General features: G+C 41.1%; 1 protein-coding gene across 7 annotated transcripts in view; it reads right to left on the bottom strand.

The window, feature by feature from the left end:
- The window catches only part of AXDND1 (axonemal dynein light chain domain containing 1), a 58,975-nt gene that overhangs the window by 18,176 nt on the left and 18,010 nt on the right, over window positions 1-22,789 (bottom strand). For 6 of the 7 annotated variants that reach the window (XR_012160321.1, XM_073356523.1, XM_073356525.1 and 3 more), the window contains exons 4-18: window positions 21,997-22,097; window positions 21,192-21,300; window positions 20,230-20,312; window positions 19,092-19,148; window positions 18,861-18,969; window positions 17,925-18,046; window positions 17,375-17,515; window positions 15,683-15,787; window positions 14,473-14,593; window positions 10,448-10,549; window positions 9,715-9,881; window positions 7,749-7,824; window positions 7,225-7,459; window positions 5,086-5,299; window positions 2,357-2,450 (exon numbers count right to left, since the gene is read on the bottom strand). Coding sequence is in view for 6 of the 7 variants with exons in the window: in XM_073356523.1 (XP_073212624.1) it covers window positions 2,357-2,450; window positions 5,086-5,299; window positions 7,225-7,459; window positions 7,749-7,824; window positions 9,715-9,881; window positions 10,448-10,549; window positions 14,473-14,593; window positions 15,683-15,787; window positions 17,375-17,515; window positions 17,925-18,046; window positions 18,861-18,969; window positions 19,092-19,148; window positions 20,230-20,312; window positions 21,192-21,300; window positions 21,997-22,097 (1,836 nt within the window). In the remaining variant the exon portion in view is untranslated. The remainder of the gene's footprint in view (window positions 1-2,356; window positions 2,451-5,085; window positions 5,300-7,224; window positions 7,460-7,748; window positions 7,825-9,714; window positions 9,882-10,447; window positions 10,550-14,472; window positions 14,594-15,682; window positions 15,788-17,374; window positions 17,516-17,924; window positions 18,047-18,860; window positions 18,970-19,091; window positions 19,149-20,229; window positions 20,313-21,191; window positions 21,301-21,996; window positions 22,098-22,789) is intronic. The other variant, XM_073356527.1, reaches the window with a different exon arrangement.

The raw sequence follows: 22,789 nt of genomic DNA, 5'->3' as shown, positions 1-22,789 counted from the left end.
GAGCCATGCCTAGATTATCCTTGACCTCTCCACTCCATCCTCAGCGTTTAGAGGGACAATGACAACATGATTGGTCCTCACTCTCTACAACAACACACCTGAAAACACCTGAAGAACAAAGACTGAACTGTGAGAAGTGATGGTCCCAGGCTAAGATCTTTAGCCTGTGTAAGAAAATCTGGGAAAGCCAAGGCAACTGCCAGCCTGTTTATCACACAGGGTGAGAATTTGTTAATTTGTATCCTAGCAATCTAGTGTGTTAAGCTCAGTCTGCGATGTTTGTTTATTTACTAAGGCAATCTGCTTTGTTCTGTTTGCTATCCCTTTAGCCACTTAAAATTCACCTTTTGTAGTTAATAAACTTATTTCTTGTTTATAATAAAACCCAGTTTATGTAATTTCTAACTGGGGGGGCAAGAAGTCGTGCACATCTCTCTTCACATTGAGGAAGAGGGAGGATTTGTATGAGCTTGCGCTGTGCAGATTTTTCTATACAGTGCAAGACAGTATTATTTTGGGTTTATCTCCCAAAAGAGGTGTGGCGTGTGAGTGCTGGGGGAGTCCTCTCATACAGAGCTGACTTCAGTCTGTGACTACAGCGGGGAGTGGCCCTACCTGTGTCCGTGTGCTGCAAGAGGCTGGAGAGCCTAATTCAGCAAAGCAGGGAGAGGGAACCCTGGCTGGTTGAGCAAGAGAGGCTCAGTGAAATCCCAGTACAACAGGCGGCACCCCAGAAGGCGGGGGGGGGGCAACCCTTCACAATATATATCTAACAATACTCTGCAAACGAAAGGTAGCTTTTGGTATTAGGAAATATGAAATCTATCAAAGATACATGAATGGTGTGTCCCAGTACAGGTTGGGTTGTGCCTTCATGGCCCCTAGCACTTGGAATGTGCTATCCAAAACAAAAGATAAGGAAGGAACAGGTTGATAGAAGAAAACAAGGTAAAAAGCTGCTTGGTGGATTTTAGTCTTGGGTGATGTCATAAATATAAAGGGAAGGGTAAACCCCTTTAAAATCCCTCCTGGCCAGAGGAAAAATCCTCTCACCTGTAAAGGGTTAAGAAGCTAAAGGTAACCTCACTGGCACCTGACCAAAATGACCAATGAGGAGACAAGATACTTTCAAAAGCTGGGAGGAGGGAAAAAAACAAAGGGTCTGTGTCTGTCGGTATGCTGCTTTTGCCGGGGATAGAACAGGAATGGAGTCTTAGAACTTTTAGTAAGTAATTAGCTAGGTATGTGTTAGATTATGATTTCTTTAAATGGCTGAGAAAAGAACTGTGCTGAATAGAATGACTATTCCTTTCTGTGTGTCTTTTTTTGTAACTTAAGGTTTTGCCTAGAGGGATTCTCTACGTTTTGAATCTAATTACCCTGTAAGGTATCTACCATCCTGATTTTACAGAGGTGATTCCTTTACTTCTATTTACTTCTATTTCTATTAAAAGTCTTCTTGTAAGAAAACTGAATGCTTTTTCATTGTTCTCAGATCCAAGGGTTTGGGTCTGTGGTCACCTATGCAAATTGGTGAGGATTTTTACCAAACCTTTCCCAGGAAGTGGGATGTAAGGGTTGGGAGGATTTTGGGGGGAAAGACGTGTCCAAACTAGGTTTCCCAGTAAACCCAGTTAGAGTTTGGTGGTGGCAGTGGATATTCCAAGGACAAAGGATAAAATTAATTTGTACCTTGGGGAAGTTTTAACCTAAGCTGGTAAAAGTAAGCTTAGGAGGTTTTCATGCAGGTCCCCACATCTGTACCCTAGAGTTCAGAGTGGGGGAGGAACCTTGACAGGTGACATATATAATGTTTTTAGCCTGTAAACAACCATACTATAAATAAGGCTAATTTGAATGCATACTTCGATGCACACCTTTCGTGTATGGTGAACTGCATATTTAACTGCAAGCATTATCAAGCAATTGGCTATACTTTAGACAATGAACTTGTTAACATTGTCATACGCACTTTGAAATAATCAGATTTTTTTTAATTCAGAGATTTCCAAAACTCTTTGCAGAAGCCATAGGAAAAAATCTTTATAATGTAGCAAAATTTTTCATAAATTTCCAAAGGTCCTTCTTAAAGTCTATTTCATGTCACTCTACTGGGTCCTCTCTGACTCAATAAGCAACAGCACTGAAGAACTCTGAGAGGATCCCTGCTAAGCTTTCTTTTGCCAGAAAGATGGAAACCATACCGCTGAGCTTCAAAGGGAGAGGAAAGGGTAAAGGTACAGGGAACTTCCTCCGGAGTCTACCCTAAACAATAATAAACATACAAAAATAAAGCAAGAGAATGAATGCTAGACAGATGTGCACCCATCCCAAACCCCCTCAGGCATATACCTACTTCCTGAGTGAGCTGTATGTTGTCCTTCTCAGCCCCAGAAGTTGTGGTCAAGATCCATTGTTGAATCATCTTAAACACATCACCTGAAACGACCCTGAAGGAAAACAAACCCCAAAACCAAAGTGACCTATAGTGCATCAGATCTGACTCTGAGACTCTCATAGTTCATACAGAAATCTAGCTTCCCAACTCAATTCAACTCAATTCAGCAAGATTCTCTCCTCTCTTTCCTGCATACATGTTTCTAGCACAGATCACACATGCCACAGGAGTTGAAGTAGCTATGTATTCTTCTTATACCAACAGTCTTCTGCTCAGCTAACATTCTCTTGTTGTTATGTTTTTACTTTAATCCACTTTCCAGGAAAAAAGGGTAAATGTGATGCACTTGCAGCATGTAGGTGATAAAACAGTTTGGCTTTGTCTTTAAATTGACTTTAGTGATGATTTAGGTTGGGGAGCCCCACGGGTGAAACCCATGAGTCGTTTTCAGGGTGTAGTCAGAACAAAGAGCTTTATCATGGACTCTAACTGCAGGAGAGTGGAACTAGGAGTTAAGGAGCAGTCATCATAAAGATATTCCTATACAACAACAAAAATTAAGGAAAATGGAAATCTGGGGAGGAAAAAGAGCTTAGGTTAACAAAAATTCAGTCAAATAACTGACAGAAATTATATTAATTTCTTGTTTGAGGTAGTCACAATGGGCATGAGCGCTTCCAATAATGGGAATTCTGATTGTCTGAAGTCACAAGTTCTATGTAAATGTGATTGACTTACAGTGGAAACAAAAGTTGTATATTGATTTGCTTCCTTGTGATGAATAAAGAAGGCTAAAATGTGTTTTAAAAATAGGAGAGAGGTTCCTATTGGATTTTTACATTAGAAATTCAATCCAGCTTGTACTTCCTGAGAGGCTTTATGGATTACTGACAAATAACAGCATTATGACAAGAGAGTATTTTGAGCAACTGGTTTTCAGATTCAAACTCTGGTTTTATTTATGTTTAACATGTATTTAATTCAAAAAAAGAAAAGGAGTACTTGTGGCACCTTAGAGACTAACCAATTTATTTGAGCATGAGCTTTCGTGAACTACAGCTCACTTCATCGGATTCATCACTTCACTTCATCTGAAACCTGTATTTAATTCAAATGGCTGACAAACAGTTGTCATGAAAGATTTGTCATTGCCTCTCTACCAGTTAAAGACAGAGAAAGCTCCCAGTCTACTTTTGTGGTCCTCCCAGAAAAACTCTAGCAAAAACAAGGAGTCTGGTGGCACCTTAAAAACTAATAGATTTATTTGGGCATAAGCTTTCATGGGTAAAAAACCCATTTCTTCAGATGCATGTTTGAAGAAGTGGGTATTTTACCGACAAAAGCTTATGCTCAAATAGATCTGTTAATCTTTAAGGTGCCACCAGACTCCTCGTTGTTTTTGTGGATACAGACTAACACGACTACCCCTCTGATTCTAGCAAAAACAGAGAAGATAAGCCTTGAGTACTGCTGATATAGCTTGGATAAAAACCCAAACAGAAACCCATTGTTCCCTTTGAAGACAGATTTAATGGCCACTCACTTGATGGTGAGTGAGTGAACAATGTGTATAGCCATGACCATCAAGTTGTGAATAGCTGTGAACTAGCATTGTATTCAGCCTATGCACATAGGGTTTGAAGGGTGAGGGAGGATTGGATATATTTGGTGGGAGGAGGGGTTAAATTGTCTATGGTTAGTCTGCTACATACTGTATAAAAGATTTAGGGATTTTTGTAAATGCCGTAGCTGTTGGTGAATTTCTCAGTTGTAAATAGCCGGTTACATAATGTATACATATTCTGCAGTTAATTCATTCCTTATGTAACTTTTTCAAAGTCAATAGAGTTACACCATAGATGAACTTCACCTCATAAATCCAATTGTAAATTGTTCAAATATTTTCTTTTCTTCAAACTGATAAAATAATAACATATCTCTATCAGTTAACATACACAAAATTACACAAAAGGACTCTTCATAAATATAATCAGCCCTCAGCCAACTCCTTCTCATCAGCCTGAGAAGAGAGAGAAAAGATGGGTTTTGCAGAGTGCCCAGAAGGTAAAGAAATCAGAAAGTGCCACTATTTGCTATGCACAATGTTTTAGTGTTCTGTTTGAATTAATACAAATGCTAGAGAAAAAGCATGATTGGTATATGAACTTCATACAAATTGAAGTTTCATCACATGCTAGAATTATCACTGGTGTCAAACTGACCAATCTGAAGCCTAAATTCCTCTTTTACCATCTAACAAGTAAAGCACGAGCAGCAAGACTCTTCACACTGCCCCAGCAATGTGCTTCATCCCTCACCTGGAGGGACCACTTCCGGGGGGAGAGAAGAGGTCAGGCTTTGAGGTCCATTTGGTCCTTGGTTTCTAACTCCAAGATTGCCAAGGAAGTGTCAGCTGTGATGGGGACACGTGTACTAGGAACTGTACACAACTCATTTCGTAGGTATTACCAAATAGCCATCAGATGGGAATGACTTTTAATCACCGCCCACCTGAATCAAATTTCAGCCGGTGGCCTAGAGGTGAAAGGCTCTGTAGCCCATTACCAACCTCCTGTTCCAGACAGTGTCCACCACACAAGAACATTTATCCATGCATGTGAAAAGAGAAAATTGTGTCAGGACAGCCCAAGAGAGGAATGAACAACACTGGCAAAGACCTATCTTACGAGACATGAGGCTTTCTATTCTTCCGATCCTCATGAGACTGGCCGGAACCTATAATTGTCATCAGTGCAGCCACCTGGGTCAGCCAATCAGGAATCACTCGAAACAATTTCAGCCAATCAGATTCATGCATGCCAGATCCTCGCTTGTTGGTTAGCATCTTGAATGTCCAATCTTCCATACTGCTCACTAAACCTGTCAAAATCCTGGTTACCCCTGGGGGGGAAAAAGAGGAAACTTTATCTGTATTCCTTCAGTCAGTGAAAAGTGAGTTTCAGAATCCAGTAGTTCAAAATTCTATGATAAGAGGAATGACTACACTATGCATGAACTTAGCAGGCTTGAATTAAAGATTAATTGTTTAATAAGGACCTAATTCAAAAGCCACTAAGTCAATGGGTGTCTTTCTGTTTATTTCAAGGACCTATGGTTCAGACCATAAATCTCCTACATAGCTCAATCAATTTCAGATTCCTAGCTCTCAGCAATGGCCAACATCACAATAATCAGCAGCCTTGTATTCATTCAAAAGCACTGGATCAAGACAGACCAAAAAGGATCTGTTGTTCCTATGCATAGACCCTTTCACAGTATGGTTTTATTTATTTATGTGCCAAGAATGCCTCATACATAAAAGGGCAAAACTTTCAACACAAGCACCCAACTTCTGCCTGGTAAATGTGCATGTGTATGTGCAAAATATAAATGTGTGTGTAAAATGGGAAACTGCCTGTGCAAAGGTGTGATTACCTGCTCATTTACCTATTTTGCACATGCAAATATATATTCTCTGTCTGCTGAGATGCATGTAACTATACACATTCTCATTATCCACATAAAGTGTTTAAGCTGTCTTTGAATCCTACTAAAGGTGCTGGCTTCGGTGATGTCTTGTGGCAAAGAGTTCCACAGATTGTGCATTATGGGGAAAAAAGGATTTCCTTTTTCAAATTTGTTGACTTTCAAGATTCACTGATTGTACCCTGGTTTTTTATTAGGGGAAGGGGTAAGTGGGGCACCAGACTTACCTTTATTCTATATATTTCTATAAGGTCCCCTCTTATCTAAACTAAATGGTCTGGTCATATCAATCTCTCCTCACACAGAAGTCTCTCCAGGCCTCTACTCTTTGTCACCCAATACTGACCCCCATTCTATTCTGATACATAGTTTTGGGGCTAGGGTGATCAGGGCTTAGTATAGTATTCAGGTGATTGAATGCTACTTCTCTATGATACGGCATTATGTTTTCAATATCACTAGCCTGTTCCTTATAACTGCTTAACATTTTGTTTGTTTCTACCACTGCTGCACACTGAACACCAGTTTTATTCATCTGTTCACATTGATGCCTCTGGTCTCTTTCCCTAGTGGTTACATTAGTTTAGAACCCAGCAATAGTTCTCAAAATGACTCTTTCCAATGTGCATTACCTTTACATTTGTCAACACGGAATTTCCTCTGCCATGGTGCTGCCCAATCCCCTCATTACATTAGATTTCACTGATTTAAATTATTTTGCGTCATCTGCTGATTTTGCCAGCACACTGCTCATCCCTTTCTTCAGATCATTAATAAATATCTTATACAACACTGGAGTTAGTACAGAATCCTGTGGCAACCCATTGTTAACCTTTTGCCATACTGAAAACTGATCCATTTAGCCCCACTTTTTCCCCCATGTCTCTTACCAGTTTCTATGACTACTAAGAGTTTGTCTACACCAGACATTTGTGTGCGCAAGCCAGGGTGTGAATTTACAGCGCACTAACTTGCCACACAGTAATATCCCATACGAACACTACTATCATGCACTAGAAGTTTTGCAGTGCACTTTCATGTACTCCCATTTCAAACAGCAGTATGTCAAAGCACACTGCAGAACTTGCAGAGCACTGTACCAGGGTCAGCTTCGTGACTTAGTGCATGGCAAGCTAATACACTGTAGAGTCACACTCTGGGTTCCCACACAGTAACATCCTGTACAAACAAGACCTTACTTTCTTTAGTAGTCTTTTGTGAGGGACTTTGTCAAAGGCTTTTTAGAGTCCAAATAAATTATATCCAATGGTTCTCTTTTAGTCACTCGTTCACTGACACACTGAAGGAAAGAATGAATGACAAGATAGGTAATTTCTTACCATTCTCCCCATTTATTCTTATGCTGTACTGCTGGCAGAGCTCATTTGTACGTTCATTTATTTCTTCCATGGCTTTGAGCTCTGGAGGCAACACCCCATTAATGTCCTTGTGACGACTAAGCACTGTTTGTCCCAGCTCTGTCCAGCATTTCTGCAGGTTGGCAGCAGTCTTGAGGGTCTCCTTCTTCATTAGTAGAACGTCCCCTCCATATTGCTCCAGGTCCTCATTCAACATCTGAAAAGAAAGTAATGAAGATGTCATCCCAGAAAAAGCTTTCAGCTGCTTGGGTCACCCCCAGATGTGCAACAGAAAGGTGATGGAAACCCTTTTGGCCCAAGATGAAAAAGATGTTGCAAACTAAGCAACTATACAATAAACTTGGAGCCTTGCTTTATTTTTATCCTTCTTAGCATTTGTAGAGCTAAATATTAATTATTTGTTAGCAGCTTAGTTTGTAGGCTAGGGGAATATGCTTCTCAAAAAGTCTTACTGTAGCGGGGTGGTCCCACCCGCCTACACTTACATTTTCCAAGTTCTTGAAGTCCTGTAGGATTTCCTCCAATACCTCTCCCTTCATATTAGAGAAGCTTGCTTTCCCGCTAGAGGTACAAGGAGAGAAATTGAGAAGAGATGAGTTACAAGAGAAACATTACTCCTGAATGAGCAAAAGTAAACTTATAATGTGTGCACATCCTGCTAGGTGCTATATCCTGTACTTGAAACAGAGGCCTTTTTGCTAAGGGAAGGGTCTTTAGGGCTTCTTCCCCACCACTGACTTACATGCCCTCCCCTAGAATCACAAAAGTGTTTGGAGTCCCTTGTAGGAAAAAAGATTGCTTCAAGCACAGAAGGAATGGAAGGCAAACAAGCACTGGATGCTTAGTCCTCAGTAAGGCTGTGAATGAAACTGACAAAATGCTGTCCTTCACTAATACTGCAATCATCCTAGAAAAAAATTCTTAATATAATATTTTTATTCCTATTTTACTTTTTAAATGTGTAGTTCAACAAGTAAGTAGAATGAGGATGATAAGTAAGTTAATGTTACTATGAGAACCTTACATTTTGCATCTTCTGACTTTTAGTGTCTCATTTTGTAACTTTAAGTGTCCTATTAAAATAAATTTTGGTATTTCACTTATTTGCATTTAAGCATAAAAATTACCAAACTTAAACAACAAACAAGAGCACTCTCAGACCAGTCAGAGAGTAACCTTTCAGAAAGAAAACTCTGGTTATAAAGTTAGAGGGTGGAATCCTCAGTCCGTTTGAAGTCAATGGCAAAACTCCCAGTGCCTTCAATGAGGTCAGGTTTTCCACCTGAGGTGTGGGAGGCTTTTGGAATAAATACAGTAGAACCTCAGAGTTATGAACACCAGAGTTACAAACTGACTAGTCAACCACAGACCTCATTTGGAAGCGGAAGTTCGCAATCAAGCAGCAGCAGAGACCCCAAAAAAAGCAAATACAGTACAGTACTGTGTTAAACACAAACTACTAAAAAAAGGGAAAGCGGCATTTTTCTTTTGCATAGTAAAGTTTCAAAGCTATATTAAGTCAATGTTTAGTTGTAAACACTTGAAAGAACATCTAAGGTTTACTGTGGTAGAAAGTTTTCTACAATCTGGGATTCATAGACAGAAATTGATTTCAGGATTCAATACCTAGGATCTTTTTAAAAAACAAGCCACAGTTATTATCTGAAGACATTGTATTAAAAGTGTTTAGTTGTTACTGTATTTTATATTGTATTCTCTCTACTTTCCCCCTTAAGGAAGGCTGTATTGTCCTCACATTGCCACTGAAGAAGTATTGTTTTAGTGTGTGTTCGTATTTAGGATATAATCTAGTCCTTCCATTAGATAGGATTTACTTTTTCCCTTTGTTTGGAGAGAATCAACCTTTATCCTTGTCATTATTATTATTCGTTACATGTATTGTGGAAGCCCCAGGAGCCCCAGTCATGAACCAGGACTTCATTGTGCTCTGCATTGAAAAAACACAGCACAAATAGATGATCCAAAAACCTTACGAACTACAAGGCCTCTGAGGTGCTGGAAGTTATCCTGAATTCCTGTATTTTAGTCATGTTCCATCTTAGGTGATTTCTCTCCATTTGTTTCAAAATCTTCATGGGAACAGACAAACAGATCTCATAGTTTACTATGAAATCTTTTGTTTTCTGTTGTTCAGTGGGGGTGTAAGACAGAATCATTGCAGAAGGTATGAACAGACATCTACATCACCATATTGGATCTGACAGATTTCAACTATGGACAAGGCTTTCAGAATAAACAGATGTCAAAGCTAACAAAACAATGGTGAGGTGTATGCAGCTTGCACCCAGTGAGCCAAATCCTCCAGCTAATGGGGTTTTGCCTGAGTATGGGCTGCCAGGGTTGGTGCACTGCAATTTTCTGTCACATAAAGGTGGTGGAGATAGCTAGTGTACCACTGCCTAAATTAAACAAGCACTCCTGGACACTCACAAAACATTGTCCTGGAAGTACTGCATCCACTTGGTGAGGCCATTCTGAACAATTCGCAGCTTCTCCCTGCTGGAGTTTTCAGCATGTTCCACTTCAACCCTAATGCGGTCCAACAGCTCCCTGAACTGCTCAGTCATCTCCTGCAAATTGGAAAGGTCAGCTGTGTCCTGTGTGCATCACAAGAAAGAATGGGAGAACCATAAGGCAAGGGACCTTCCATTTCACTGGGATCAGAACAATGACCCACTTCACAGACTGCTAGCCTGAAAATGTTCTGCAGTTCCACAGCATACACAATGACCCTGGGAGCTGGACATTTCACTCACAGCATTAGGACAGCCCTTGAGTTTTGTATTTGTGCTGAAACATCAGAAGGCAAATGTGCCAGGCCAGCACTGTTGAGGACACAATTACACTAGCATTGATTTCAATTGGTCCTCTGAGGATGAGCAGAGGGAGCAAATTAGGAAAAGCCACAAAGAGAAGATGAGAGTTGAGGACAGAGCGAGGGAAGGGGAGAAAAAGGGAACAGCAGGGAAAGGAACATAGAGGAGGAGATAGAGAACCTATTCAAACCATACCATTCATTCAAACCTGAGCCAAAACTTTAAAGTTCAAATAGTAACTGGGAAGATGAAATTCTGAATTGAGACAGATGGACCCTGCACAGACACAAGCTCTCCAAACATAGCCTTCTCCACACCACAATCATATATCAAAAACAGAGCTCTACCTGTGATGCCAGAAGCACTATGAAGTGTTTGATGACTTTGGTCCATGCCTTTTCACTAACATAGAGCTTGCGAGACAACATGAGCTGGTTTCTTCCAATCACCTGCAAGGAACACAGTTACTTATACCAGCTTTTTTGGGAGTGGTGAGGAGGTTAGAGAACAACCCGGGAGATAACTGGCCCAAGCTCCGCTGTGTAAGAAATGTACCCTGAAAAGCTGACTACACACTAGCACTCCCTAAGCTATAAGAGTCTATGGGCAGAGCTGTCACAGGATTTACAGGGCCAGGACAGGTAGCCTTCTGCCTTCCTGTGACCTGTCCCGTACAGTGACCCCACACCCCCAGACAGGCAGCTATCTCTTCCAGCCCTCCCTCCCGCATCGCAGGACTCTCACCTTGAGTCTGTTTCCCGTCAATGTTTTACTGCCTTTGCTTTTCCTTGTCTCTGCTCCCCGCTTGGGGTTACTCCCCCACTTGCTGCTCCTGTCGTATATCTGCCCCATCTCATTCTTCTTTCAAACACCCCTCATCTACTTGTGCTGTTGTTCTCAGTCCCTTTCCCTTGGCTCTCTCCAATTCTTTCACTACCTTGTCTCTGCCCCTCACTGTTTTAGCCCCCTGCTCCCCTGTTGCCTCTTTTTGCCCTGTCCCGCTTATCAGGTGGCTCAGGATGGTCCAGGGCTACCCTTCAGCTGTCACAGTGAGCACTCGTGTCTCCCCAACACCTGCTCCTGGCTGACTCCCCACTGGAGCAGGTGGCACTAGTGTGAACTCCTCCTGCTGCACATATTATTGCTAGGTGCTGTACCCAAACACTGGCAGACTGTCCCTGTCAAAGTGGTTGGTGAGCACTGACCCCAGCATACAAGATGGGCATCAACTATTTTAACCCTGACTCGTGGTATGGGAAAGGGCCAGGAAACACAGACCAGTCTCTTACCAGCACTGCTGCGCATCACACACGTCCTGCTGTGCAGACCCACTGAGAGGCCCACCTTCCACTACAAACCCAGGCCATGGACAACTGTCTCCCCTCATCATCAAACATACGACAGCCCTGCTATCAGGAGTGAAAGATCTGAATAGATGTTGCTGTCATAGGCCTCACAGAGTATATAGTTTGTAGAACAGAACTCCATAAAAAATGCTACCTCAGTGCCAGTGGCCACCATAGCAAATAAATGAACAGCATGAGACAACAGCAGAATCAAAGTGTGTGATAAAGCCACCTACTGTCATCGTTTTGATCTGCAACCTGACAATCCAAGTACACTCCTTGAGGAGGAGAGAACTTCCTTACCACGCTACCTTGCTTGAGCTTAAACGCCAGCAGGAACCTCATTAGAATGACTCACTATGTGATGGAGGATGGCCAAAGCCCAACATCTCCAAGCTAGTAGGGATGGAGATTTAAAGGACTGCTCAGCAACTTTCGGCTATTATGTTGGAACATATTAAAGAAGTTCTGTATTAAAATCACAAGTAAGTTTGATTCCCAATCATTTAAATTCCAGGGCATTGCTAATTAAGAGGTCTCTTGGTTTTTTGTTTTTTTTTTTTCTTGTTACTGTTTCTCTCCCTCTCCATGTGAACCTTGCAAGCTGCTAATTGTGTTATTACATCCTAAGAGAGGAGAGACTCAAAGCGATACTTTGTAACAACAGAAACAGCACACAGAGACTCCTCACCCTTTTGTTGTATTTATCTCATTTTGTTAACAATTGTGATTAAAATAGAGATAGAGGATGTATGTTGATGGATGCTTGGTGCAGATAATAAATGATCAGGGAGGTGCCAGCCTAGGAGTTCAGTATCAATCAGCTGAAGAATGCGCAGAGTGGAGACAACCAGATGACCCCCGGAGGGCACACTGGAATCCACCCAACAGCCTCAAGAATGGGAGAACCGAAGAACATCTGGCAGCACGGAGCCATCAGGAATGTGCCATCTACTGATTGATTCAGCAACAGCATGATGAAGCAATTCCCATAGGCTGGCATAGGAATAAATTCCTATAAAAATGGACTCTAGAAACTGAGAACTCTGAGTCTGGTTCTGCTATAACCCTCCAGGAGCATCAGATGCACATCTGACAAAGACTCGGCTCCACCCTCATGCCCAAGCTACCTGGCCAGTAACTTGGCATGGGCAACCTCTAGACTGGTAACTATAACAAATTTGCAGAACGTGTGTGTGTGTGTGTGTGTGAATGAATGTGAAACTGAATGAAATGTTAAAGCTATAATTGACTGCCTACTAGTCACAATAAATGTGACATTTTGTCTTATCCCCTTTAATAAGATCCTGCTGGGTTTTATTTTATTGGTATAACATTTATTCCACATGATATGCAAGGTATCTGAGTATTTTATAAGTAACAATGGTAAGCACATGCTCGATTACATCCCAACAGATGGCTCCTGTATATAAAGTGGCAGTAGAACACTAAAGCCCATGGTTTGAAGCTTAGTGGAGCTCTCTGGAAGGCAATAACCTTCGTCAAATAACAATAGAGTATAAATTTGCATTAACTTACTCAAATTCGGGCACAAACCATCAGGATAATGTGCCTTTTAAAGTTAAACTGTAACAGAAACCACATGTGGCATTTATGATAGGTAACACATATCAATAAAAATGTCCATACCATATTTCCAATATTGTATTTTTCTTGGTAAAAGCAGTCCTCAAGAGATGAAGTAAGGTACTTGTAGCGGGGCAGTCACCCCGCTCCGGTGTGGAAAGGGTTAAGAACAGTCCTGGGAAAGGGCTGCCCCAGGGAGCCAATCAGGGCTGGGCTGGGAGTAGAAGAAGGCCAAAGGGAGGAACTGGGTCACAGTCTCTCTCCAGCCTCAGAGGGAGAAGGATCTAGCTGCCTGGAAGAAAAGGGTACCTGAAGCAGAGCAGGGCTGGGGACAGGCAAGAGGAGCTGGGGAGCTCCAGCCTGGCAACTCCCCAGGCTGCAGGCCTTGTTAAAGGCCCAAGGCAGGCACTGGGGCTAAAGAGGTGTAGTCCGGGGGTAGGCAGAGGCAGCTGGTCCAACCCCCGTGCTGATGATGAGTGGCCATTACAGACTGCAGTTTGCCCCAGTGAGAGGGGGCTAGATGACGACTGGCAGTAGCCACTGAGGCAAGATGGGCATAGGGAGAGGGGGTTCCACTGGGAGGGGAGACCCAGAGTGTGGGGAGTGCTGGGGACAGAACCCTGAGGTAAGAGGCACCGGGGTCTGGGAGGGACACGGGGGCCCAAGGCAGGTGAGACCAGCCAGCAGAGGGCGCTCCAAGGCTGGAAAAGAGCTAATTCCCAAAGGACCAGCAGGAGGTACTGTGCTGGTGAGTCATCACTCTGCTACAGTACTACTCAGGATGAGTAAGAGTGGAAGAATCTGGCCATTAATAATCTCTTAATGTAAAAATATCAAGCCATTTCCAATAACTCTGAACAGATGTGCTTTGAAGGACTAGTAATGCTGTCCATGGGAAACTCAGAGAGCCCCGCAAAATCATCCCATTCTGTTTCTGCAGAACTATTGCTGCCTCATCCTAAGGAACAACCTGAAAAACTCCCAGGCAGCTCCAAGTAGTTCTCACAGCAAATGTTAAACTTGAGTGGGATAAAATAAGAGATCACAAATGTGGACACAATGAAAAAAGTAAAATATAGTCCTGGAATTACAGAAAGAGTCTAGGGAATCTGGGTTGGTAATCTAAACTCTAAGAAAAGTCAAGGAAGCATTTTAGTGACACTTTCTGAAAATACACAAATCACTCTGATTTCATATGAAATCCTCTTGCACTGAGCCTGAAGATCAGCACCAGAAAAAGCAATATATATCTGTCAGTTTCCACAGTTAAAAGGGCCAAAAAACAGTAGTCTCCTGGGAAAAGCAGTCTTGGCAGGTCTGGGAGCAGAAAATTTCAGTTAAACAAAACCTGCTTTGGAAATCCTGAAGCAGGAGTTTTGGCTACAATGGTTTGTATCATGCAGTAAGGCAGTGTCCGCCAAGATGCTGTCTGTACCTACCTTCATTGCCAGGTCATATGTAGCTGAGCTCCAGATTTCTCTCTCTTGGGTTAACTGGAGCAGCTGGGTCTCAAGCCTTGCTCTTTGTAACTCATACAATTCACGATATTCTTCCACAAGACTGAGAGAAGACAGAGAGACAAGGTGTGGGTGAGGTAATATCTTTTATTGGACCAATATCTCTTGGTGAGAGAGACAAGCTAAATCCAAGGTGGAACAGATTGTTTAGCATAAGTTTATTTAATTTATTACATTTTAATCGGAGTACCTTTCCCAGACCTGAAGGCTCTGTGTGGCTCCAAAGCTGGTCTATCTCACCAACAGAAGTTGGTCCAATAAAAGATATTACCTCACCCTCCTTGTTTCTCTAATATCCTGGGACTGAACCGGCTACAACTACACTGCATAGAAGATGCTAGAGGTACACTACTGGAATCTACATCCCCTTCCTCCTAACCTAGTTCTTTATTTTTCTCACAGCTCCCAAACATTTCTCAGACACCTGCTTCAGCCAGATCTCTTTCCTCAATTACCACACTCCATAGGCCTGCCAATCCACAGCTTCTTTCCCTGAACCCCAAATAAGCCCTTTTACTGATATTCTCATTGTGAGTTCCCAACAAGTCTGGAGACAAGTCTGTGCTGGGTTTAGGCTGACTGTTCTATTCATAATGCAAGCTTCCCTGGGTCAGGTGTTTCAGAACTCAATGCAGGAGTCTGACAAACTCTGCATCAGTTGGCCCCTCAGACATTGAGACCTGATGAGGTCCGGATGTTTTTTGTAGACTGACAAGAGACCAGGAACTCAGAACTGGGAGGATGAGGAGGGGGCAGTACTTAGTCAAAATCATTAAAATGTGAAAATGCACAGACAACAAATACAAAGGACTTTTAATGGTTAAAACTTGAAACATTAAAACAACTTATCCCTTTGAGAAATTTGGTACTATTAGAGAAATTTCTGTGGAGTATACTGTATAGAAATAACCAGTTTCTCACACACAGAGAAATCAATATGCTACCCCTCCTCTACAATGCCCTAAAGAGAGAGAAATCAGTGTGCCGCATCCCTTCCCACAGACGGTAAACACTGCCATGTCACCTGTGAGACAATAGCAGAAGTATGTGCTTTGCCTTCAATTCAAAGACATCATATTGCTTCCAGAAATGTCGCCTGCACTCCAACCTTCCCTGGGCTGAAGGAACTCACTTTGCATTCAGCTCAGCATCCCGCACTGCATCAGCCAGCTCCTCATGGGCCCGTTCTGCTTCTCTCGTCACCCTGAAGTCATGTTCTCGGACCTCGCATAGCTCACTGGAATAGCATAGAACAGTCATTTCGCAGCCTGCTGCAATCAGAACAATTCAGAGTCAACCTACCAATCTCAATCTAGAATGCCCTTAGCTGTCTTGTGTGCTTCTCTTTCTCAAACAGCCAATCATCTCATCTTAAGGGATACTTATGTCCTTCCAGTGCAAACAAAACTCTATGGTCTTCTTGTGCATATGTTTTGCTTAAAGCTCTCCCTCTGCAGACAGCCTTGCATAACATTTCAGGCAGGATGGATGGATATAAATCAAAGTTATTTAAATCACTGATTTTAATCATGAATGAAATTAGCAAGCAGAAAAACTTGATTTAAATAATCAGTTTTAATCATGTTTTGCATTAGTACTTTTTATTTATTTTCCTAAAGAAAAGCTGACTCTCATTGATTGGAAACATAAAACATATTGATTTGCAACTAAATATAGTCCTTACACTAAGTTTGGTGCTTTATTTTTTTTTGCAAACAAGGAAGATACACCATACCTATACATATTTATTTAAGCAATAATATAGCTTACCGTATATTTATTCTGATTCTTAACTTTCCATTTTTTAAGTTAGAAAATGGTGAATGATGCATTTCGTATTTACTAGATGATGATTAATTATTTCCTTTTGATTTGTGTCAAGCTCTGTTTGGATGGAAATTCAATTAAAAATGCACCAAAACAGCATTTTATTTATTAATTAAAACTATTTTAAACATATTGAATATGCCAGAAAAAATCAAAAAGTTTATCAAAATAAGTTTTGCATTTAAAGTTTACCAATGTGTTAAACAAAGAAGGTATTATCTGTATTTAATGAATTGAACTGACTGTTTGTGGTCACCAGGTCCTTGAACATTTTAGAACTAGTAAATCTCATCCTCTCACACCTAGTTTTTATTCATAGCTTAGAAGAGGAAAACAAGCTTTCCTGATTTTTCAACTCCCAAGTGTTTTTTTAACTTTGAATGAACTAGTCATTGAACCTGAATAAACTGAAATGAAGAAAATATTCTCTCTGCACAAGCAGAAGAGGCTATTGCTGTCAAAAGCTGATTTCACACTTCATACTTTGGTTCTAGATGCCTAGCAACTGACTGCCATCAGTTCAATGGTTTGACTTTCTTTAAAACTTGGCAGCAAATATTCACTATTTAATCATATGTTTTATATTTAATTTAAATTATTTCAATAGATTATAATTCACTTAGGTCTTAATGGAGTCTATCATTATTTCAAATTTATTTTTAAATAGGTTTATTTTTTAATTCAATTTAAAGAAAGTTCAATTTAAATTTAAAACAAATGTGAGTTTTTAATTTTTTTTAAATAGTCATTGATTCTTATCCACCCTGATTTGAAGAAAGGGAAGAGACTGTGCTGCCATTCTATGCTACAGTTCTACAGGACTGGTACTAAGAATGTGGACGAGAAGCTTTGCATAAGAGGTAAGATGGCTGTGAGATGGTCAATATTGTTCTGACCCACAGCATAAAACATGGAAGCAGAAACCATGGAAGAGCAGAACACTCAACAAATCTACTGCACAGAAGGTAGATTTAGGAAGATCAATCATGATTCAGACCTTGTCAGCCGTCTAACAGATTCCTTGAAATTGTATAACTCTTCTGTAATGTGCCTGTCCATTACTCGTTGCGCCATCATTTCTTTGTAAAGGTTTCTCATCTGTTGGGGGATCCGATCCAGCAGATTCACATACCTCTGCCTGTAATAGAAAGAGACACAGTAAACTGGGAAAACTGTCTTACCTTTCTGAGAATCTACATCTGCTAATCCAGTATCTAATGAGGATCCTCTTTCTACTGAGTATGGAAATTTCTATAATATAATCTTCTGAGCATTTGAAGCCAGGATTTTAACATTCTAGGATTATTCGGTTGTGCCAAATACAGGATCTCTGAGAGAACGGTATAAGAACCTTGATCACAAAGGAGCTCTCAGCTTTCTACTCACAGCTTCTCCCTCTAGAAATCACTTACAGAGAACAAGGCAGTGGTGCTGAGGAGAGTGACAGTTAATTATTCTTCACATTCCTGGAGGCAACATGGTTTTATGAAATACCAAGCTAGTCTGAACACAGCCATAATCTGAAAGGGAATGCTGTGAATTCTCACCTAAGCTTAGAAAGCAGTTCTCCTCTCTCTGCACAATCCACACTGACCTGTCGAATCAGCTCATGGAACACTATGTTGTAAATGTTCTGCTCTGTCTTCAGCACCTCCAATACATTGTGCAGCTGGCAAAAAAACAAAACCAGGATCTTTGCAGGCTTTGTCAAGGAATTTACCCTTTGGCAGCGATGACCTTGGGGTAAAGAAATCCTGGACAAAGTTTGACTTTAAAAAACAAAACCCTTGTGATAGATTTTTTTTCAGAAGAAAATGGTAGAGTGTACTGGAGAAAGAGTCATTGTGCATGAGTTCAATGATACGGTTTTCAAAAGTGCTCAGTATAGGCCTAACTCCGCTCCCATCAAAGTTGATGGGAGCCTTCTGTTAACTCCAATGGGAACAGTTAGGCAGATACTGAGTGCTTTTTAATATCTCACTCTGTATGTCCAAATCTGCCCAATTTTTGTGCATGGAATACCTGAAGATAGCCCTAAGATAGGAAGATTCTCTGACATCCTGTTTCAAGCCTGGACGGGTTTCTGAAGGCCCAGCATTTAACACCTCTCAGTCAATTTGGATCAGTAGCTGTTGGGTCTCCTTTTGTAGTCACAATCAGGAGATCGGGAATCTGCTGCTTTAATTCTTTCACACTAGCCATTAAAAACATTTCACCTGTTGGCAACATTTGCACCAGGAAAGTCCAACACCCAATGCCCTGGTGCCAACCTGTCAGTCTTCATAAATCAGACCAAATCCCAAGAGGAACAGACCAAATCCTCAACAAGTAACAGTCTCTATTAGTAGTACCAGGATGAGAAGGAAGACCCACAGTAGCATATAGCATTAGAATTAAACAACTGGGAGACCCCTTAAATATTGCAGGGGATAAATTCTAGTGTAGATGAGATGTTATTTCGCAGGATTTTGACAAGACATTACCTGTGAAGGTCCTGTTATCCCGATTTGCTCATCATCTACTCCAGCCTTCTCCAGCATGGTGTCCATCACCTTCATCAGCTGGATGACCTCTAATCTCCCAGATGGTTTCCTAAAAGTCCAGGGTAGAAAGGAAGTGCTATTCACTTAAATAAATGGCACAAGGTATTACATAGAAATTAAATCCATACTGTCACTTCTTCTAATAGAAACGTAGTGCAGGGCAGTACTCACATAGATGGGAATAGCCGCAGTCTATTTTCACTATCTTCAAGTAGTGTTGTGTATTTACTGTAAAACAAACATAAATTTTAAAACCTGCGTCAGACAGTATTCTGGCTTAGCTGTAGAATTCAGGACTGCCTCAAAGGTGCTGTATAGAATGTGAGCTCTTTGAGGAAGGGACTGCCCTTGTGTTCTGTGTTTGTATAGCACATAGCACAATGGACTTCTGGTGCATGTCCAGGGCTCCTAGGTGCTACTATAATACCAATAAATAAAAAAAATATAACACACAATACTAATATTATTATTAATATTACTTATATTAACATTATATATACTGCCACTCAGAAGTCTGGGATTTAATTCCTAATCTCAAAGGAAGAGAATATGAGACTCCAACAAATTTAAGGCATGGTGTTGAGGGTTTTAAAGAACTCTCTCTAGACTTCTTTGGTCAAGGTTTAGTGAACTTAATTGAAGCCTCACAGCCAGGAGGACTAAAAGGTGGAAAACCTGAGAGGATAGCTTCAGGATTACAACTAGGGCCCTGAAGATCCACTATGTGGGTTGAGGGAACCTGTCTAGCTTTATTGCAGAATACAATTCTAAATAGTGGGTAGAGTGTAAAAAGACACACTCCAATTAAACTCATACAACAGCCAACCGTGACTTTAAGGAATCTCTCAGCATTGCCCTCTAATGACTGGACTAGATGACCTCCTTAGGACCCTTCCAGCCCTATAGTTCTGTAATTCTGTGGTCTCACCAGATTTCTACTGCCACATTCAGACCCAACCAGAAATACATTTGACAGCCCAGCTCTTGAGAGGTAGTCAGAGGAATGAAAAAAAAAAAAAAAGAGAGAGAGAGGTTTGGCCCTCTTTAGCCATCACACAGCAATGGATGTAAGAGCATTGCTCAGACAGCTCTGCGGGGACAGGTGTTGCCTGACATCTCTTCTGCAGCCCTTTTTCTAGATATGCTCTTAACACAACTGCTAAATCAGACTTTATACACTCTTCACCCCTTGATTAGGTTGCATATATTTGGCCAGTGTTCTTGGCCTTGTTACCTTGCCCCACTCTATAGTGCAAGACAGTCCATTAAACTTTGAGGAGAATTCTCTGTAAACCATACAAGCACTCACTCATCATAATACTCCAAGCCCAGGACTCCTTTGTTCTTCACAATGTGAAATTCTTCAGGGACCAGGCTATCTGCTACACTTGTCTGTGAAGGACAGAACGGAGACATCAGAGCATAAAACACATTGGTAAAAGCTGCACACAAACGCCCACTATACCCCAGAAGGGATATCTGTTGGGGTTGCTTAGAGAGCAAGCCTTGTGCAGAAGCTTTTCGTACTGCTATCCCATTTCTCCATGTATGTATTTAGAATCTGGATGATTGGTGCACTTCACAAATCTAAAATAAATGTAAATTTATGACAAAATAAACGTGTGTCTGAATTCCGACTGTGAGATGGGAGGTTTTCTGCTGCTGAAGAAATTGTATAGCCAAAAAAAAAAAAGCAGTGAGTTATTAGATCAAAGGGTAACAGATTAAAAGACTGTGCTGGGTGAGAAACCAGGCCTAAATCTAACACAGATCAACATCAGTCAAACTCTCACAGAGTTAGAGCAATGCTGAGTGCAAATGAAAATCCTCCCTAAATCTACACCGAGAGCTCATTCAAATTTAAAATCTTTATAGCCACACCAAAATGGAAGGGTTCAAAATGGAAGCACAGCATTCTGTACAGTGATGCCTGCAAGAACAGTTAGTGCGGCTATATTATTGCTTAAAATAATTATGGCTGGAAACAGCTAGACCTGATAGAGTTGGAACTGAAATCCCACAAAACCAGTGCTCTTGCACCGTTCTCTGCAGGCACTCCAGCCGAGACAGGCTGAAAGGGAGTAACTGAATTACATTTTCCACCATTCCCACAGTGCCTACTATTATGAATCTCTTGCTCTTAAACATACATTAATACTGGGAAAGGTAAAGAAGAATCAGCAGGGTTTCAGATTGGTGAAGAAAACTCTTGATCACTGTGTTCAAGGGCTCAAATGAAATGAGAAAGATTTATCAAACTTTAGCACTCACAGCACTAATCATGGATGAACCATCACGATGTGGTTCAGCTAAAGGGCTTGCTGGAGACATCTTTCTTTCATCTTCTTTTCCAGCTATGTCATATAGAAATGAAACATCCCTGAGAAAATAGAGAAAAGCACTTATTCATTGAGCTCATCACCAGGCACTCCACTTCTCTCCTAATGCTAGTCACAGTCTGAGGGGGGATTATTCTGTGCATCCTAATGAAGGCTATACCTGGAATCTTGTCACACTTGGCTAATAAAGGGTGACACACTGATATTTTAGCCATCTTAATCATTTCACTGAAGGTGAATCTGCCAGGAACTACTGTCTGCAATAACACTGGTCAGGGTTGCTTTTCAGACTTGTTTCCACTGATGTGCCAAAATATGTGTGTGTCTTATTTCTGGTAAGGACAACATATGATTGGAACATTATCACTTCTCTGGCATGACTAATGCAATGTTAAATTACAAGGAGCTGCCAAAAGGCTATAGGAGAGCTACATCCTCTTCCAAATCTATTAAAGACAGGCAGGGCTTCCTCACAGCAATCCTGGATTATATAAATGTGTGAGACTTGACTCCTTTGGAAAAGAGTAATTCCCAAAAGAAACCACATGACCTCAAAGGAAAACACCATGGCCTGAAAAATCTCTCCAGATTGTTAGGCAGCACTTCCACTTGTTTATTTCCCAGCCAATACTTGAGTGTTTGTTATCACAGCCATTAGACATGAAGAGTAGGGATGTTCCCAGCCCTCACCTTTCTTCACTTTCACCATCTCTCTTATCCCCATACCTTTCACATACCTTCCAGCTCCCATCAGACAGATGGGATGGTCTATGAGGTATTTGAACTTGTTCCTGCGAATGGGATGCTGCCAGAGCCCATCTGGGGCACGCATACTCCCCTGAAGAGTAAGCACAAATATCACTTCTCAGTGAAAACCCTAAGTTCATGAGAAACAAAGACTACCCATCATTCCAGGGGTTACCTAAAGAATTGACAGGTTTCAGAGTGGTAGCCATGTTAGTCTATATCAGCAAAAAGAATGAGGAGTACTTGTGGCACCTTAGAGACTAACACATTTATTTGAGCATAAGCTTTCATGGGCTAAAGCCCACTTCATCAGATGCATGCAGTGGAAAATACAGTAGGAAGATATATATATACAAAGAACATGAAAAAATGGGTGTTGCCATGGCATATAGATCTATCTATAGATATAGATATATATCTTCCTACAGTATTTTCCACTGCATGCATCTGATGAAGTGGGCTTTAGCCCACAAAAGCTTATGCTCAAATAAATTTGTTAGTCTCTAAGGTGCCACCAGTACTCCTCGTTTTTTTTTGCTAAAAGAACTGAGTCGCCTATGCTCAGATGGCTGAAGAGAACAATACCATTGACATTCAGAGAGACAGAAAGAGAAGCAAGGAGATATTACTAGGAATATTTACACAATAGAAGGCAAAACAGCAAAATGGTCACTAACAATTTTACACAGATCACATATAGGGCCCTCCATTTTTGCTTTTTACTGAATTTCTCTGAAAAATTCAGTATTCAGGCACAGGGCGCCTGCACAGAGGAGGGTAACC

This window comes from Lepidochelys kempii, chromosome 8 (assembly GCF_965140265.1).
Source record: "Lepidochelys kempii isolate rLepKem1 chromosome 8, rLepKem1.hap2, whole genome shotgun sequence".
Classification (NCBI taxonomy): domain Eukaryota; kingdom Metazoa; phylum Chordata; order Testudines; family Cheloniidae; genus Lepidochelys; species Lepidochelys kempii.
This window is presented reverse-complemented; position numbering and strand designations above follow the sequence as displayed.